The sequence below is a fragment of the Mytilus californianus genome, unplaced genomic scaffold (assembly GCF_021869535.1).
Source record: "Mytilus californianus isolate M0D057914Y unplaced genomic scaffold, xbMytCali1.0.p SCAF_7, whole genome shotgun sequence".
Classification (NCBI taxonomy): domain Eukaryota; kingdom Metazoa; phylum Mollusca; class Bivalvia; order Mytilida; family Mytilidae; genus Mytilus; species Mytilus californianus.
The window spans coordinates 20,979,938-21,000,703 of NW_026262723.1; the positions used below are offsets into that span (position 1 = coordinate 20,979,938).

The 20,766-nt window shown below is 33.7% G+C and overlaps 2 protein-coding genes across 7 annotated transcripts in view; one reads left to right on the plus strand and one right to left on the minus strand.

The window, feature by feature from the left end:
- The window catches only part of LOC127708838 (prepro-gonadotropin-releasing hormone-like protein), a 46,379-nt gene extending 45,869 nt beyond the window's left edge, over nt 1-510 (plus strand). For all 4 annotated transcript variants that reach the window (XM_052213985.1, XM_052213986.1, XM_052213987.1 and 1 more), the window contains one exon: nt 282-510. In XM_052213985.1, the coding sequence (XP_052069945.1) occupies nt 282-311 (30 nt within the window). In that variant the 3' untranslated portion in view covers nt 312-510. The remainder of the gene's footprint in view (nt 1-281) is intronic.
- LOC127708836 (RUN and FYVE domain-containing protein 2-like) overlaps nt 1-20,766 on the minus strand; it is a 102,542-nt gene that overhangs the window by 41,879 nt on the left and 39,897 nt on the right. For 2 of the 3 annotated variants that reach the window (XR_007985405.1, XM_052213980.1), the window contains exons 2-10: nt 17,716-17,886; nt 16,680-16,797; nt 15,207-15,311; nt 14,354-14,477; nt 13,562-13,632; nt 12,324-12,395; nt 11,211-11,382; nt 9,561-9,677; nt 8,328-8,495 (exon numbers count right to left, since the gene is read on the minus strand). Coding sequence is in view for 2 of the 3 variants with exons in the window: in XM_052213980.1 (XP_052069940.1) it covers nt 8,328-8,495; nt 9,561-9,677; nt 11,211-11,382; nt 12,324-12,395; nt 13,562-13,632; nt 14,354-14,477; nt 15,207-15,311; nt 16,680-16,797; nt 17,716-17,886 (1,118 nt within the window). In the remaining variant the exon portion in view is untranslated. Of the gene's footprint in view, nt 1-8,327; nt 8,496-9,560; nt 9,678-10,489; nt 10,514-11,210; nt 11,383-12,323; nt 12,396-13,561; nt 13,633-14,353; nt 14,478-15,206; nt 15,312-16,679; nt 16,798-17,715; nt 17,887-20,766 lie in introns of all 3 variants that reach the window. The other variant, XM_052213981.1, reaches the window with a different exon arrangement.

Here is a 20,766-nt window from a genome sequence, read left to right on the forward strand (position 1 = left end):
AGATTGTAAAGTGTACTGTGTAGTAAGAAAAGTCCTGAACCCTAGCACTATCAAATGCTAAGCAACTACTTACCCTCCTCCCCCTATGTTTCAAACTAATCTTTAACCTTAAAACATATCCATGTTGCGCCATATAAATGGTAATGCAAAATTAACCAGTGATAAATCAAATAATCAAAACCAATGACAATGAAAACTACTTTAATTTGACAATTTTTCCATGAAATTTAGCTTTTCTGATTTTCATATCGTAGAAATAACACTTTATCTTTATTTTGCAGGAGAAAGGAGATGATATACAAGTACCATAAGTCAGATTGTGCTGAAAGAATAAATCACATTCTCATATGACAATTACAAACTTTTGTTAGTGCATAAAATCTATTAGGAAGTATAAAGCTGATATTGGAGTGCACGATGAGGATATCAGCAGATTTATATATTTTGTTTCAATGTTCTTGTATTTTACAATTAAACTAGAAACACTATTAGAATACATATGTTACGTTATGTTTTGTTTTGTTTTAATATTTAACCTTTCTGCAACTATTTTATAGGTTGCAATTCTGTAAATATAGAAAATGCAATTTCCCATAGGAACTCCCTTTGCGGCTAAAACTGTGCCACTTTTACAATGAAGTTTCGTGAAAAATTATATCCCAGAACGGAAAGTTAATATGCACTACTATTTTATTCAAAGGTCAAAATATAGGGCAGTGCGGCATATTTTCAACATTTATATGCCCTGAACTTCTAAGAGTTCAAACTTATACTAAAATTCTATACTACCCCTACCTCCACTTTTGGACCTCCTAAGAATTAAATTTTAGGTGCTACCATGTTTTTCTATACTGGTAACATTCCCAAGTTATGTCTCTATGACATAGATGAAACACAGAGATCATATTTGGGAACCAGTACGTTAACAAATGAACATATCTATAAATATTATATATCTCACCTGTTCTATCACTTTTGTTAGAGCATGAAATCTTTTAGGAAGTTTTAAGCTGATATTGGAGAGCAAGATGATGATATCAGCAGATTTAACACTTTTTATATGGTTTAAGTAACTAAAGACATTATTTGATACAGTATCATCAGTATAATTAACTAAAGACATTATTTGATACAGTATCTTTAGTTTAATTTTCATTTATTTTATGTTATTGTTTTTGTAATCTGATATTGTCAAAGATGATAAGGAAAAAAAATGTACTGAATTTCAAATTATGTTTTAATAAATCAATGTCCAAAGATATTGGCTACTTTAAGGGGAAAGTCCTTAAAAAAATCCTCATGAGAACAAATGGTGACTGCATGTCATAATCATGACTTGGTACAAACATTTTTGAATGGAAGAGATGACTTGAACAAGGTTTTACAGAATACCAAAACTCATATTTTTATGACATCTCAACTATGCACCTTGAGGTGCACATTCGAAATCAGAAATGGTTGTAAATTAATAAATCAATATAGTCAAACAGATGCTCATAAGAAGTGATTGATTGACTGTTGTTGTTTAACCCCACTTTCAGTGCTATTGGCTATATCGTAGTTTTAGGGGTAGAGGAAACCAGAGTGTCTGTGAGAGAATCAAGACAATGGGCAGAGAAACTGTCGATCCGAATCAATTAAGATTGGAGTCAAATGCACCTGCCATATGCAGGGTTGCTCCTAGGGAAGAGATGTTGCTCTTGTTTGTTTAGAAAGCCTAGAAAACTTCCATATGAGTATTTAATTAAATATTCCCAAACAGAATAAAACAAAGAAGAATATTTGTAGGGTAAATGTCCATTTGATAGTTACCAAAATATTACCAACAATACATTAGATTCTGAAACAGTGAATTGTTAAAGAAGAGCAACATAAAAACAAAATAAATGTAGATATCCCAAGGCATATCAATATTGCCTATAAAATTGCTGTTAAAAATCCCATATCCCTGAAACATTCAGAACAGAAAAATTTTCTTAATCCAAAGGTAGCTTACATTCACCTATCCTAACACAGTGTAAAGTTTATATTACTGTAAACCAACTTCTTTTCGCAGATACTTTATTTTGCATGAAACCCTTTCTACCCCAATTTCGGCAATTTAATTTTGCAATTTTTAAATTTACTTGATGTAGTTAAAAAGACAAGGAAAGATTCAAGTTTTAAATTCTCATGAAACTTGCGAAAATTAGTTGGTTTACAGTATTTTGATCCAAGCATACTAGAGCTAGTGTGAGAAATGTGAAAAATTACCTTTAATCTGAAGTCCAATAGCAATTGAATAAAAAATCACTAGTCATTCACCATAAACTGACCAAATCACAAACTTAAACTTGATAACAAATCACAAGTCATTCCCCATAAACTGACCTATTCACAAACTTAAACTTGATAACAAATCACTGGTCATTCACCATAAACTGACCTAATCACAAACTTAAACTTGATAACAAATCACTAGTCATTCACCATAAACTGACATAATCACAAACTTAAACTTGATAACAAATCACTAGTCATTCCCCATAAACTGACCTAATCACAAACTTAAACTTGATAACAAATCACTAGTCATTCCCCATAAACTGACCTAATCACAAACTTAAACTTGATAACAAATCACTAGTCATTCACCATAAACTGACCTAATCACAAACTTAAACTTGATAAAAAATCACTAGTCATTCACCATAAACTGACCAAATCACAAACTTAAACTTGATAACAAATCACTAGTCATTCACCATAAACTGACCTAAACACAAACTTAAACTTGATAACAAATCACTAGTCATTCACCATAAACTGACCTAATCACAAACTTAAACTTGATAACAAATCACTAGTCATTCCCCATAAACTGACCTAATCACAAACTTAAACTTGATAACAAATCACTAGTCATTCCCCATAAACTGACCTAATCACAAACTTAAACTTGATAACAAATCACTAGTCATTCCCCATAAACAGACTTAATTACAAACTTAAACAGTTGCTGATGCCGAATCTAGAAACATCACACCTAAGTCCTGCCTCTTGCTACTTTGTTGATGTGAGACAAAATTCAAGTAATTTCATATAAAGATTATTATCAAATGTTTCATCAGTGTAACTTTTAATTTTAACAATTGCAGTCAACATCACCAGAAACATCATAACTAATGTTTGCCTCCACAACTATTGTTGCAGGCCAGACAAAACCTCACAACTATTGTGGCAGGCCAGACAAAACCTCACAACTATTGTGGCAGGCCAGACAAAACCTCACAACTATTGTGGCAGGCCAGACAAAACCTCACAACTATTGTGGCAGGCCAGACAAAACCTCACAACTATTGTTGCAGGCCAGACAAAACCTCACAACTATTGTGGCAGGCCAGACAAAACCTCACAACTATTGTGGCAGGCCAGACAAAACCTCACAACTATTGTTGCAGGCCAGACAAAACCTCACAACTATTGTGGCAGGCCAGACAAAACCTCACAACTATTGTGGCAGGCCAGACAAAACCTCACAACTATTGTGGCAGGCCAGACAAAACCTCACAACAAAACCTCACAGCTATTGTTGCAGGCCAGACAAAACCTCACAACTATTGTTGCAGGCCAGACAAAACCTCACAACTATTGTGGCAGGCCAGACAAAACCTCACAACTATTGTGGCAGGCCAGACAAAACCTCAAAACTATTGGGCCAGGCCAGACAAAACCTCACAACTATTGTGGCAGGCCAGACAAAACCTCACAACTATTGTGGCAGGCCAGACAAAACCTCACAACTATTGTGGCAGGCCAGACAAAACCTCACAACTATTGTGGCAGGCCAGACAAAACCTCACAACTATTGTTGTAGGCCAGACAAAACCTCACAACTATTGTTGCAGGCCAGACAAAACCTCACAACTATTGTTGCAGGCCAGACAAAACCTCACAACTATTGTTGCAGGCCAGACAAAACCTCACAACTATTGTTGCAGGCCAGACAAAACCTCACAACTATTGTTACAGGCCAGACAAAACCTCACAACTATTGTTGCAGGCCAGACAAAACCTCACAACTATTGTTGCAGCCTAGACAAAACCTCACAACTATTGTTGCAGGCCAGACAAAACCTCACAACTATTGTTGCAGGCCAGACAAAACCTCACAACTATTGTTGCAAGCCAGACAAAACCTCACAACTATTGTTGCAGGCCAGACAAAACCTAAGTTTGAAACTGCTTAAGGAAACATCAACTGTTATCCATTTAATTTTTTTTTTTTCATTCAAATTTTGTTTTCCTAAACTTTTGGCTCTGATCATTCTGGATAAAGATAAGGGATAAAAGAATGTATAACAAGATGAATTCTGAGTTAGGGTTCACTGATTATCCTCCTGTTGTAAGTAAACAGGTACTTGATGAGCAATAGATTTTAAAATGCATTACAATGGTAACGCATGCTTACATAAAGCTTGATACTAAATTTCCAGAAAGATCCAATTCATAATTCCTGAGAAAAATACAAGGAAAATTTCAAAGAAGGCCATTATGTGAAAGAATGTTAAAGTATTCTGTAAACAGAAAGATGATGAGCGATAACTGTAGAAATGCATTTACATGGTATAGCATAGGAAGTTCCAATTCATAGTTCCTTAGAAAAATGCAATGAAAATTTCATGCATTGACAAAATGTGTAGAAAAGATAAGTAATGGATAAAAATGAAGCTGACGAGCAAAGAATGTGTAAAGACATCAAACTGTAAACCATACTCACATTAAGCTTGTTACCAAATTTCAGTAAGCTCTGATATGTACTTCCTTACAAAATGCTACAAAATTTTCATGGGACAAACAGACCAATGGATAGAGGTAAACCAGTATACCCACTCCTTTGGATCGGGGGTATAACAAACAGTAAGTTCATTTTGTTGTATTTTGATATTTATAAACAGAAATTCAATCAGCACTGTTTCTTCCATGTAACATTAAAATCAGTCAACTGTCCAGACAACAGACAAGGGAAACCAAGTGATGCTATAAGCTTGACAACTGTCCAGACAACAGAAAAGGGAAACCAAGTGATGCTATAAGCTTGACAACTGTCCAGACAACAGACAAGGGAAACCAAGTGATGCTATAAGCTTGACAACTGTCCAGACAACAGACAAGGGAAACCAAGTGATGCTATAAGCTTGACAACTGTCCAGACAACAGACAAGGGAAACCAAGTGATGCTATAAGCTTGACAACAGTCCAGACAACAGACAAGGGAAACCAAGTGATGCTATAAGCTTGACAACTGTCCAGACAACAGACAAGGGAAACCAAGTGATGCTATAAGCTTGACAACTGTCCAGACAACAGACAAGGGAAACCAAGTGATGCTATAAGCTTGACAACTGTCCAGACAACAGACAAGGGAAACCAAGTGATGCTATAAGCTTGACAACTGTCCAGACAACAGACAAGGGAAACCAAGTGATGCTATAAGCTTGACAACTGTCCAGACAACAGACAAGGGAAACCAAGTGATGCTATAAGCTTGACAACTGTCCAGACAACAGAAAAGGGAAACCAAGTGATGCTATAAGCTTGACAACTGTCCAGACAACAGACAAGGGAAACCAAGTGATGCTATAAGCTTGACAACTGTCCAGACAACAGACAAGGGAAACCAAGTGATGCTATAAGCTTGACAACTGTCCAGACAACAGACAAGGGAAACCAAGTGATGCTATAAGCTTGACAACTGTCCAGACAACAGACAAGGGAAACCAAGTGATGCTATAAGCTTGACAACTGTCCAGACAACAGACAAGGGAAACCAAGTGATGCTATAAGCTTGACAACTGTCCAGACAACAGACAAGGGAAACCAAGTGATGCTATAAGCTTGACAACTGTCCAGACAACAGACAAGGGAAACCAAGTGATGCTATAAGCTTGACAACTGTCCAGACAACAGACAAGGGAAACCAAGTGATGCTATAAGCTTGACAACTGTCCAGACAACAGACAAGGGAAACCAAGTGATGCTATAAGCTTGACAACTGTCCAGACAACAGACAAGGGAAACCAAGTGATGCTATAAGCTTGACAACTGTCCAGACAACAGACAAGGGAAACCAAGTGATGCTATAAGCTTGACAACTGTCCAGACAACAGACAAGGGAAACCAAGTGATGCTATAAGCTTGACAACTGTCCAGACAACAGACAAGGGAAACCAAGTGATGCTATAAGCTTGACAACTGTCCAGACAACAGACAAGGGAAACCAAGTGATGCTATAAGCTTGACAACTGTCCAGACAACAGAAAAGGGAAACCAAGTGGTGCTATAAGCTTGACAACTGTCCAGACAACAGAAAAGGGAAACCAAGTGATGCTATAAGCTTGACAACTGTCCAGACAACAGACAAGGGAAACCAAGTGATGCTATAAGCTTCATAACTGTCCAGACAACAGACAAGGGAAACCAATTGATGCTATAAGCTTGACAACTGTCCAGACAACAGAAAAGGGAAACCAAGTGGTGCTATAAGCTTGACAACTGTCCAGACAACAGAAAAGGGAAACCAAGTGATGCTATAAGCTTGACAACTGTCCAGACAACAGACAAGGGAAACCAAGTGATGCTATAAGCTTCATAACTGTCCAGACAACAGACAAGGGAAACCAAGTGATGCTATAAGCTTGACAACTGTCCAGACAACAGACAAGGGAAACCAAGTGATGATATAAGCTTGACAACTGTCCAGACAACAGACAAGGGAAACCAAGTGATGCTATAAGTTTCACAACCTGTGGAGTGTTTAAAAAGAGAGACGGAAGATATCAAAGGGATATTACAACTCATAAGTTGATGAAAAACTGACAACACCATGGCAAAAAAAAATGTTCTTCATTCTATGTAAAATATAAGTGACATGTTACATCACACCCCGTAACCAAAACAATTTAACAAGAATGCACACACTATCATGCTTAGCATACTCCCACTTGAAATTCAAAGTATCTGAAAACAGGAAGTAGGTGTCTGACCAAATATGAATGCATTCTGTTGAGTAGAGAAAAGTGAGATAAAACATTTAAAGATTATATCACATATAGCCTCAGTAAAACAGGAAGTAGGTGTCTGACCAATTATGAATGCATTCTGTTGAGTAGTTTCTGAGAAAAGTGTGACAAAAATTCAAATATTATTCAACATATAGTCTCAGCAAAACAGGAAAATGTTACAACTCATCACTGTTAAGCTGCTGACCAAATATGAAGTCATTGTGTGCAGAAGTTTCCAAGAAAAGTGTGACTCATTCTCTACACCAAATATAGATCATTTATTACTTATAGTATCTGAGAAAATGACCTAATCATGAAACGTAAATTTGACCAATGAATAATGAAAATATGTCAGATGGACATGTTAACCTTAAACAATCATTCTTAAAATGAAAAGTAGAAGACCAATAAGTTGTTTCTATGATATGGACCTAATCACACAAATTAAATTTAACATTGAAAACTGAATCATGACATGAGGTAAAGGTCAGTTGAACCCTGTCTGACAAACATATCTACCTTTAATACAGTGCTAATTTATACCAAATAGAGTTGTCCTAACATTCACAAAACTGAAAAAAAAATCATGTGATAATTTTGTTTATCTATACTTAACAATGAAAATGAGATCATGATAACAGATAAATGCAAAACTTCCTACATTAAGGCACCAGTTTACAAGAAATTGATTACCCAGCCCTTCTACCTTTTGAAATACGAAGCTTTGTGCAAATAGTTTACTTCATTTCAACAGCATGATAAGAATCCTGCCTCAATTTCTGTAACAATAATTGTAGAGAAGACAATAAAAATTCAATCTAGTCAAACAGAAAGTGACTGCACATCAGACCTGCAAATTACCCATTCATTACAACAACATGATTCAGTTCCAGGCCAAATGTTAAGTCACTTCTTCATGTAGAAGTTTTTGACAGAAGGACAAGGTGATTGTAGTATCCAAATATCATAATAAGGATTGAGGCTGGTCTTATTTTAATTTCTATGGACTGTGCCCTTTAAGACTAATGGCACTGTGTCAAAACAAGCAATGTCCTGGTTCTCAAAATCACAGGAAGTTTTATTTGTACAACATTTGTATCATCAAATACTCTATTTGTTCTGCAAAAGACCTTAGATTTCATTAATTTCATAACATTTCTTGGAAGAAGGTCAAGCCAAGGTCATTCTGGGAATTTGTCATTTGTTAAAAATATTGTCCAATTTGCACACTGATCTTTACTATCCTTTGACCTTCAATTAATATTTCTTTATCTATTCTTTTACCTGTAGTTTTTGGTACATTTCTAAGTTAATAGCTTTGATTTCCTCTAGCTGTTTCCGTAATGAGATCATGGTATCCTGTTTTTCATGTATATCTTTCTCTAAAATCCTCAGCGCCATTTCCATTTCTTGCTTCATGCCTATTTGCAGTTCCAATTCTTTTTCAACATCCTGTCAAAATAAAAGTCACATTTAAAATTTAATTTAACAATATTGGACATATTCATAATTCATAAATTTTTGAGATAACCAAATTGAATATTTTCAAATTTTAACTAAAGTAAATTTAAATCAAAACCAGGCAAAGTCTCAGTTTCTTTATTTAACAAATATTTTGGTTAGTTTGAGTCTTTAGCGACACTTTAATATCCTTGGGTTCAAGTTGTCTTGGAAAAACTTACTAACCATAAATCAAACTGACCATAAAGTCAAACTGACCATAAAGTCAAACCTAGTAAAACTTGGATTTGGGGATGAATGCAACACTAATTGTAGGAGTATAGATATAATCTAGTATTTGTATAACGGTCTATTCATTTCAGGCTCATTCTTAATGAAAAAAATGGCCATGCTGTAGAATTTCAGAATTAAGTTCATATTTCTAAAGTCAAAACACAAGCTAAAAAGTAATTGGTAATGCCTGAATTTTCTAAACTGACAAAATTTATTAGAATGATAATAATCACAAAAACATCTCATTATTTCAAAATTAATTGAGTTATTGATAATATTTACACCAAAAAATGTTAATATTGGTTAGAAACACCATTAAAAGTGGTTGAAAATACCAGTTAATTGTATAAATCTCTCTCCTTAAAATAGCACTGAAGTTTATTATCCCAGCAACAACAGTTTTGATAGACTAATGCACTGGTAAAAAAAAAAAATATGAAATCCACAAGCCTTATAAAGCCTGGTAAAATAAACCCGAAAGGATTTTCAACTATTTTGTTTTTTAACCTTTAGATTTAATCTATGGAATGTTTCTCTTTTTCATACAATTGTAAAGTTAGTGAATAAAGATTTTAACTTTATGTCAAACACAAAATATTATTGAAATCATAAATGAAAATATACACATGAAGATTAAATTTGTAATTAAGTATGACTTAACTGTGCTCTGCTCTGAAAGATACACACTGCTTAAAGCAAAAAAAATATTGTATATAAAGCTATATGAAAGCATGGGAGGTAACTGTGTTTTTTTTTGTGAATCTGTAAGGGAGATAATCTCACCAGTCTCATTTTGGTTTCTTCCTCCAGTTTAGACTTTAAATCTCCATACATGCTGTCAAGGCCAGTATGTGATGTCTGATATGTCTCACGTTCTACTTCAATATCTTGTTTGGCAGCCTAGTGACACAAAATTTATTGCAACAGAAAGTTTTTTGACAGTTTTATAGGGATTTTTTTTGGTAGAAAACTATTTCTGCAAGCAACAATTTTCACTACAAAAAAATAGATGAATTAAAAAAAAATTTCAAATGATTTTTCATAATTTTTCAGTATATAAAATAAACATCCACAAAAAACACTTGCCGAAATAATTCCCAAGTATGCATTTTGGGGAAAATAAAGCAACAAAAGACAAATGGCTGCTTTTCTGAATCATTTATATTTAAAGAGTTATCTATATGCATGAAACTGTTCAGCATGCTTCCAATTAATCTAATAAGTATGAAATATTAGAATCATAAGTCATAGATACCAATGGTCAGTGAACAATCAACAGCTGGCTTATATGTAAGTGTTAATAAAATGACCATGTAAAAGAGAACTTGATAATCATCAAACCTTTCAAACATTTCAAGCAATATTTACAAATAATTTTTAAGGAATTGTACAATTCTCCAGCCTTAAAATTTCTTATTTGTAAATCTAGGTTAATTTCTACAAAAATAAAATGGACATTGGTATTATTACTTTCGGTCGGTAATGAAAAAATATTATTTTTTTTCTGCTACATTTTGGCAATTATTCATCTCTTTCAATGAGGTATTTCCAAAATAAGTATCTATAAAACCATTTATATATTATACATAATCTTTTATAAGAAACCTTAGCTTCTTCAGGAGTCCTTTAAGGAACTGATTCAGTTTAGGCAGCCATTTGTCTTTTGTAAATATGTGCTTGCATGTTACATTTTGACAACAGCTAATACTTACACTTATATTTCTAGTTGAGGCTTGCTGGCATGTAAATAAGACATACACATGTATTCAAGCACAACTCACTACCAAATTATTTAGCATCTAATCATACAAAATATGTTTTCAATTGATCACAACTTTTCAACTTAAGAAAAAGTATCAACCTTTGAGAAGATATCATCATATGATATTGGTATCAAACGTATAAGATATTCTATGTAAGTCCTATCAGAGGTAATAGTGTTATGAACTTTCAGTTTCTACATATCTGTGGTTGTCCTTGGTTGCTGTCTGTCTTATTTCTTTTTTTCTTTTGTTGCTTTTAGCAATAAGAAGTCTGTTGGTTATTTCAATTGTGTCACATTTTGTCATGTCTTTTATTGCTTACCAGGGTACTATATGGTATTGGCTTTGTTCATTGTTGAAGGCAATATAGCCACCATTGATATTTCACATTCTCATCCTTTTGTCTCTGGTAGATATATGTCTCATATTGGCAATCATACCACATCTTCTTATAGTATATACTTGTATGTAATGAACATTTCTTGTAATTAATTTTAAATGTAAGATTTTTTATAAAACACCCTATATATAGATCCATCAGAATCATTTCATTCAGTACTTTGTGTTAATGCACTGATTAAGCTTATCACATTAATACAACTATGAAGTTGCAACTAGTATTGAAAAACATCCCTTTTTTGTATGAATGGAATAGTTCTACCTTACCTACCTCTATTTGTTTGGTATGTTCCTCTGTAATATTTTCCCTATCACTTTTCAACTGTTCATTCTCTTCTTGAATAGCTAGAAAGTTATTTTTAGATAATGCTAGGTCTTCTTTCATCAGAGCATTTGTTGTCATGGCTTCCTGCATTTTTTGTTGTAAATTTGTTACTGTAGCACTGAAATATTAAAGTTCAACATTATTTTTTAGCTTAAAACTAGTTATATGCATGGTCACCATTTATTTGAAAAAAAATGTCATTTCATGGTTAAAGTTTCTGTTTCTACAGTGTAATTTCTAATGAGAAATAAATCCTCAGTGCCTTATGGAAAATGAACAATTATATGTAGTTTTTGACTCAGAAGTGAAAGATTCGGTCCAGTTTGACAATAAATACAATTTTGAATATTCAAAATTCTATGAATGATTTTTAACTACAAAAACATTGATAATTTTTTAGGTTTTAACAGTGTATATAGTCTGAAATACATTTTTTAATATCATGGTTCAATAACTAGACTTCAAGAGTATAAAGACAATGTACCTTATTCTAAACCTTTATCATAAATTTATTTTGCTTATAAAATGGCTTTTTTAAATTCTTTACAGAAAAATGACTAAGTTTTCGAAGCGTGAAAAAAATCTTCAAACATTTCCAAATAATGTGTAACTTCAACATGTGTGCTATGTTTCTATGAAGTTTCAAAGATCTGGGTAGAAAATTGGAGGTGGTGTTCATTACACATAACTTAGTCATTTTGCATATTTTGAAAATTTTGCTGCAAAATGACTAAGTTTTTAAAAGCGTGAAACGAGAAAAAATTCCTCAAACAATTCTATAATAGCAGGTACACAATTTCAACATATGTGCAATGTTTCTGTGAAATTTCAGGGAATTGGGTTGGTAGGAGGAGTTGATTACATAAAAGAGGTATCTTTTTTTCCTGCCCGACATCACGTAACTAGAATCCGCTTTTTGACTTATCCAAACCGACCATGAATATATCATGTCTCAAAAATTGTTCAAAGAAAAATAAAAAATCTGCATTCATCTTTTCAACAAGCAGGGATGAATTGGAGTTTTCCAGATTCACTTGGTCTAAAGAAACAAATATTTACTTCAAATGTCTATTCAATTCTTCTAAGTAATTCTTTTGATCAAGTATTGTAGCCATCTTGGAATCCTTTTCCCTGAAACATGGCATATGATAAATAAATATCAAGATTAACAATTCTGAAAAATAAAATGGGGTAATTTTAAGAACGTTTTGACAAAATTAACATACAGCACAAGTGTTGCCAAATTTAGTTTTTTGCTAAATTAGATAAAATATGAAATCCACCTATTGTTTAAATATTTAAATAAAGGTTGTGCTTTTTATTTTTTCAAAACATTTACAAGTCAAATAATAAAGATTTTGTATAATGTCTACATTTTACTGAATTTACTGTCATTCTATGGCTGTATAAACCATAAAAAAGGTATATTTCAAACCAAAATTGCAAAGTTTTATTGGATACATAGATTCAACATTTAATTCTGAAAATCAGAGATGGTTTGCAATATATCTGACACTTAAATCAGAATCCAATTTAGGAACTCCAAATGAGAGGTTTAAGTCTCAGCACATTATAGAACTCTTAAGAAGGGTCCCCAGGTGACATGCCCTATTAAATATACTCCTTTTCCAATGGCAGTCCAAATTTCCTGCCCTTCAACCTGCTCAACCCACATTCCCACACCTAACTGTTGTTATCTATTTAATTTGTATCTGTTTTGGTTATGCATGGTATGTTTGCCTATGGATGTTAAACAAAGAAAAATCAATCAATGAAAGTCCAGGTTCATACATGATCATACAATTTTAAAGATATTTGATACACCTTAAAAGTACAAGTATTTAGTTAGCCATTCAATATCTCCTGGGGGCCTTATTGGCTGAGAAGCTGAAAATGAATTAGAATGACTATGGTCTAAGAAGTTCATCTAATGTATCACAAACCAGTCAACACTGAGGTCTTAATTGACTAGGATTGCCAGTTTTTCTCTTAAAGGTCATGGTTCTCTCAGGCTTTCTCCACCAATAAAAACTGACCACCACAATATAGCCAATAATGCTGAAAGTGGTGTTTAACACCAACAATCAATCAATCAATTTCTCCTGTGAACTAATTAAACTGAAATTCAACATTATGTGTGGGCTATGCAAGTAGGTAAATTCAAGCAGCCTTTTTCGAAAAAAAAAGCATGTACTAGTAATAAAAACACCCATATATATATTTTTTACAGGTTTTCAGACCATGTATTATTCACTACATGATTCTTAGATGATAGAATGTATTAAAATGTATCTTACCTGTCATTGTCTGGTGAAGAATCCTGTAGCCTACTGTCTTTTAAATATAAACTAAAATCTATCACTCCTATCTGTTAATAGAACAAACATAGAAGCTTACTTAAAGCTAGTTTATCAAACAAGTTTACCAATAACCCTTTTTTTTTTAATTGTTAAGGGCTCAGCAGAACCCTGTGTCTCGCCTTTGATTGCTGATGTCAGTGTAAAAGTGCACTGATGACTGCCAAAGTCCATTTATCAGTAAAATACATGTTGTTTTTTTTTAAATAGATTTTTTCTTCTGATGGTAATTCTTGAAAATTTTCTGTTCAAGTTTCTTTACATTCCATAAAGGTAGGACAAAGTTATTGATGTCTTAAATGTTAAACCCCAGACTGTATCTAAATGTTAACTGCAAAAAAAAAATCCATTCATCAGTAAAATAAAGGGGAAAAAATATATATTTTCAAAATTTTGCTTCAGACATTATCTATTCATCATAAAACAGCTTCTGACAAAGTTTCATAAAGTTCTATGAAGGTTTGACATAGTTAAACATGTGCCTTTTATTCATATTTTTCAGTTGTTTATCTATGAATGAAAGAGATTAATCACAAAGAACAAGCATCCATATTATCAAAATGAATTAAAGATAGGAGAATAAAAAGAGGCATATGTAAACAGTAACACCTAAAACCTTAAACATGGACAATATGAACTCATCAAAACAGAAGTAGCATCATGTGCTTTAGAAGGACAGAATTTCCTGCTCACATGAGTCACCCAGGGTCAAAGCTTGTAAATCCCACTTACTGGTTGATCTAAGTCCTCTTCTTTAATACACATGTTACAGTCAATTACATTCAAGCCTACTAACAGACCAGGAATTACCATACCTTCATCTTCAATCAACATCGCACCAGGTTCATAAAAGTCACTGTAAAAAATGTAATTGTGTATAATAAACTAAAATTTTAAATACAGAAAGAAGTGTCTAACATTAATCTAGTTCTCTTTTTTCAGCCTTTGATAGTTATACTTAGCCATGTTCTGTGTAAGAATTCTGACACAAACATTTGTGCTATATCAGGTAATATTCGCATCAGGTTTTGTTTTTCCATTTAGGCCATTGAAGGGACAGTTAAGTTATGGCTGTGTTCATTATTGACCTTTGGAATGGACAGTAAAATTATATGAGGGTTAATTTGGCGGTAAAATAAGGGGGAAAAAGGGCAGGAAATTTGGATTGTCATCTGAAAAAGAAGTCGTGTTGGATAGGGGCAGACATTTCGCCTTTCAATTGATCCCTTATGCACCTCCGAAAGAGTAAATGTAAGGGTTCATTAACAGCAAAGAACATGGCACTCTTTCTATGTGAGGCATCACATTTAGTCTTCATATTACCAACCAATGTGGCTGTGTATTTATACATCCTGCACAGTCAAACTGATGGTGGGCTCAGCAACTTACATAACTACTATTGACAGGAAGAGTCAACCCTTTGGCTTTGTGTAAAATGTCTAGGATATCTACAATGTATTCAATTGTGTACCAGCACAAAAAACAGAAAAGCTCAACAAACCACCCATTTCTACATCTTTACTTAGTGTTGTGCAAAATAAATCAATATTACAAGACAATGTACAGAAATTGTTCATATACAAACCTTAAAACTTCATCCTTCTTCTCTATGAGTACTTTGAAGTAATCTGCTAATGTTTTCTGCATCAAGGCAAGTCTCAGCCATGCTCTAGCTCTACCTAAAGGTGTTCTGTTGATGGAAAAAGAGATAAATACATGTACATTTAATATGCCTTTTTTTAAAACCAGAAAGTTAGGTACATAAAAGTGCTTTATTTTTGTGGTACAGCCATCCCATGAAAAAAATGTCAATTTCACCAATTTTTTTTCCTTTCACTTCTTTTTTACTATAATTACTGCAGCCTGTGAACGCCAGACGCATGTTTCTTCTATATAAAACTCATCAGTGACGATCCAATCAAAAAAAGTTAAAACAGCCAAATAAAGTACAAAGTTTATGAGCATTGAGGACTCAAAATCAGTTTTTGTCTTGGGGGGGACAAGTTCTGGCAAGGAAGTCTAAGGGAGTCCAATGTAGCAAATAAAATGCTCCGCTGGGGCGCAGCTTGATACGACCGCAGAGGTCGAACCCTGAACAGTTGGGGCAAGTATGGACACAACATTCAAGCTTGATACAGCACTGAATTTGGATTGTAATTAAATATTTGACACAGCATAGGTTTCTCACACAGAATGAAAGTGGTCTAAGAACTTAAAAAATTTTAATTTACCTATTCAAACCATATCATTATTATTTGCTTTTATATATAAATCAGAAACAGCCAATTTAAAATGGAAAATTTTAAAGAAAAAAAGGAAAAAAAAATCCCCCCCCAAATTTTTTGAACCCACCTTATGATTCATCACCCCTAAACTCAATCCCAGCTTTCCCTTTGTGGTATGGTACCTTGCAGTACAATTTCAGAGAGATCCATACACTTGAACACAAGTTATTGTCTGGAAACTAGAAAAATGCTTGTTTTTTGGCCCCTTTATGGCCCCAAATTCCTAAACGTTTAGGGCAATTACCCCCAAACTCAAACCCAGCTTTCCCTTTGTGATATGGAACCTTGCAGTACAATTTCATAAAGATCCATACACTTACACACAAGTTATTGTCCTGAAACTAGAAAAATGCTTGTTTTTTTGCCCTTTTATGGCCCCTAATTACAAAAATTTTGAGGGAATTACCCCCAAAATCAATCCCAGCCTTCCCTTTGTGGTATGGTACCTTGCAGTACAATTTCAGAGAGATCCATACACATGAACACATTTTATTGTCTGGAAACTAGAAAAATGCTTATTTTTGGCCCCTTTTTGGCCCCAAATTCTGATTTTGGGGTATAATACTATGATTGTTAAAATTGTTGCTGTCCCATGAGCAATAATTCATAATAAAGTTACATTTTTGCTTTAAATCAGTTTTAATAGTCTCAGGGAACACAGCCAGAATCAATAAGAGCTCAGTGAGGACAATGTTTAAACTTTAAATGCATATTTTTTATTAATCAATTGTATTGATTTTGTATTTGTTTTTATGTTTGTTATGTGTACATACTTTATGTGAGGCATTTCACGAACACTTGTGGTTATTTCCCCTGCTTCAGGAACTAGTTTCTCTATGGACTCTAGTACAGACCAGAAATCCTTCCTATCACGTAAAATTCCTTTTTTTGCTGAAAAACATGACAAATTGTTTTTGTTTTTTTTGTATTTCATGGATATTTTTCTTCTTCAAAAGAGCTGTAAAAATCAAAAAAAAAAAAAAAGATAAAAATAAAATAAACTGATGTTGAAAATTATGTTCAAAAGACATAAAGAACTCTTGCAAAAATGTTTTACCATTGAATAGCCTATAATGTGGAAAAGGGGGAATTATTACAAACAATGCCTGAAGACGTGTTAAAGTACATGCACTAGCATATACAACTGTATCACAAGGGAGATGTTTACCTATCATTCAACCCATGTCTAGGATGTGCACAATAACAATCAGTTGACAGGAGAGATAATTACTTACGTTTCAACCCATGTCTAGGACGTGCACAATAACAATCAGTTGACAGGAGAGATAATTACTTACGTTTCAACCCATGTCTAGGATGTGCACAATAACAATCAGTTGACAGGAGAGATAATTACTTACGTTTCAACCCATGTCTAGGACGTGCACAATAACAATCAGTTGACAGGAGAGATAATTACTTACGTTTCAATCTATGTCTAGGACGTGCACAATAACAATCAGTTGACAGGAGAGATAATTACTTACGTTTCAACCCATGTCTAGGACGTGCACAATAACAATCAGTTGACAGGAGAGATCATTACTTACGTTTCAACCCATGTCTAGGACGTGCACAATTACAATCAGTTGACAGAAGAGATCATTACTTACGTTTCAACCCATGTCTCATGTCTAGGACGTGCACAATAACAATCAGTTGACAGGAGAGATAATTACTTACGTTTCAATCCATGTCTAGGACGTGCACAATAACATTCAGTTGACAGAAGAGATAATTACTTACGTTTCAACCCACGTCTAGGACGTGCACAATTACAATCAGTTGACAGTAGAGATCATTACTTACGTTTCAACCCATGTCTAAGGACATGTTCCAGTACCACAAAGAACTGTTGTAATGGAATGTGATCATCGTCTAACATACGACCATGTGATAGTGAAGAATCTATCAATTCTTTGATGATAAGCTTGCAGATATTCAATAGGTTAGCTCTTTCTATTGTCTTTGGGTCTCTTCCTGTCAAATACAAAAGTTAAATTTTACGTTAAATCTATTCACAACTTGTTATAGACGAATTGATTGATTGATTGATTGTTGCTTGGTTAATGTCCAGTGGCAAATGTAGGCTTGATACATATGGATTTTTTAAAAACTTTTAAAATTTAGTGAACTAACGCCTGGTAAATCTTCTGTCAGTAGATTCCATTAAGTGGATACCTCGGGTATGCAGGGTCGTTACGATAAAATCATAAAATGTAGAAGGTCCTGTAACAACAACACTTTAAGGAATGCTCCAGTAATTTATTGAGATCGACATGTTTCGGTGGCATAGCAAAGTAAGCCAGATTCCCAAGATAACAATGAGACTATTCTATTAGCCCCCCTCCCCCCTTCAACTCCTAAGATGCAAGCTAATAAGTAAATGACAGCATACTTTAATAATCTTTCTAAAAGTTATGTATTTGGGAAAACCTTTCAGAATTTTGGGTCATCAATGCTCTTCAATATCATACTTTATTAGACCCTTTAAACTCATCACTGATGAGTCTTTTGTAGACAAAACATGGATCTGGCATACAAAATTTTAATCCTGATATCTATGATGAGTTTATTTAAAATTATCAGGTAAAGATGATCTGTAGAGGATCTGAAAGATCCTGTATCCTGAACCATCATTTAGTATCACAAGAGACATTTAGAAAAGCGTTATTATAAGTTATATGGTTTCCTACTGACCCCCTACTGATCCATAGAGGGTTAGTAAAATTCATAGAGTGTAAGGCGGAAGACTGAATCCCCTATTGAATTTACTAACCCTCTATGGATCTGTAGGGGGTCAGTAGTGAATCGTATAACGAATTTATCATAGACAATAATGGTATAATTGTACCCCATGATAAAACTAATTTGTATATATGTTTATTCATTAAATTTGAAGAATTGTCTTAGTTGTGTGATATGACTTTTGTTATCAACTGCTTCCTGTTAGTTTTAAAAATAGCTCTTGTCTGTATGTCCTCTGCTAAAGTATATGATAAAAAGAACATAACATGTCATTTTTCATATAAGACCCCTTATCAGCCCATGGTCTGTAGGCTCTCTGGCTGATATCATGACCTAGGGCTGATAAGGAGTCTGATATGAAAAATGCCATGTTATAATCTATATTTATCACATATCGGACTTTTCCTGCCAAGTTTTGTATAAAAAAAACAATGAAATACAAAAACATTAATAGATGACGTCACCATTAATAGTAAACATGACGTCATGAACCCAATATGAAATCTACTGACCCCCTATGGATCCATAGGGGGTCACCACATGATGGCGTTAAACCAATCATAACGTCATTTATCTACCCTGGTGCAATAATAACTTATTATAGTGAACATTTTTGTACTTATGTCTTATCTATCTCACTTCCAATAATGCAATGTAATGTTTCTCATTTTTGTCTTTGTTTAATCATGCAATTTAACTGAGATATTTTTATTGGTAGATACTACCAGGAGATAATCCTATTTGAATCTAATTTGCCCATTGCTGATTGATGATTGTTTGTTGCTGAACATCCAGTGGCAAATATTTCATGCATGTTCTGGACGAGAACAAATTAACAATAAATACAATAGGTATGTCCTATAGTAGAGTCCGTTCGGGATGAAGGTTTGGGTAATTTAGACTGCCACTGGAAAATGAGGGTATATTGGATAGGGACAGAAATTTTGCCTTGCAACAGGCCACATACGGATCCCTACAAATGTTGTTGCAAAGTTTCTTAACGTGCAGAGAGTGTGACAAGCTCTCTACATGAGGCATCGAATTTAACGTCCAGATTCTGACTGGACGTGGCTGCGTACTTGTACACCCTGCACAGTCAAACAGTTGCCCCACTTTGGCAAGGGTTTTACTGCTGGTCGGAAGAAGACCTGTTCTATATGTAGTGACCATATTTCTATTCCCCAGTCACTCTTGAGATTGTTTATTGCAAATGCATTATAGGTCCAATACATATATATATGTTAAATATAAATTATGTATGAGTAATGTTGCAAGTCTGGACATCTCTTATAAATTTTAAGTATGACCTTCTTCTAGAAACAATGACGTTAACTTATCATGCTTACTGATCAGTGCGAAATTGTATCTTTATCAAGACATCTTTTGAAATTGCAATTGGATAGTTTAAGACCTATGCACTAAAAATACAACTGTGTACAAGGATTTGTTAAAACCTCTTATAACTCTTTCAAAATCATTGGAAAAAAATGAAGAGAACTGTCATTGAAAATTCATTTACACTGACGTCCATTTATAATGAATAACTTTCATTAAACTTTCCATACCACCTGCACCATGTGTACTGGACTTAGAATCATAAAACCTTTCAATAAATGTCTATGATAATTAAATTGAAAATTACAGACATGTATAATGTAAAGAAGAGTAAGTTAAAGTAATCATATTCAATAAAAATGAAATAATGTATATATATATATACTATCTCAAATCAGTGTATTAATCCTGTTGTTATATATTTATAACGTAAAATGCTCTGAAATAATAGTACCGCTTCAATATTTACAGATAAGAATTGCATAATCTTTTATGTTTTTTGGAACAATTAACAATGATGTTTTTTTTACAGCTAAGCAGGCATTCAGATGTTATGGAATTCCTCTCTATGTATATCTCAAACACACAGACCAATCTAGCATTATCTTCAATCAAAAGATAATTATAAACTTAAAATAGGGTAAGTCATGAATTTTTTTCAACCCCAAAATTGTTGACATTCCTGCAGACATAACATTACATAATTAAACAGCAAAACACAAACATATTTCAATCAGCAACCCCTCCCCATACTGCCCCTGCCCCCTTACCATCATC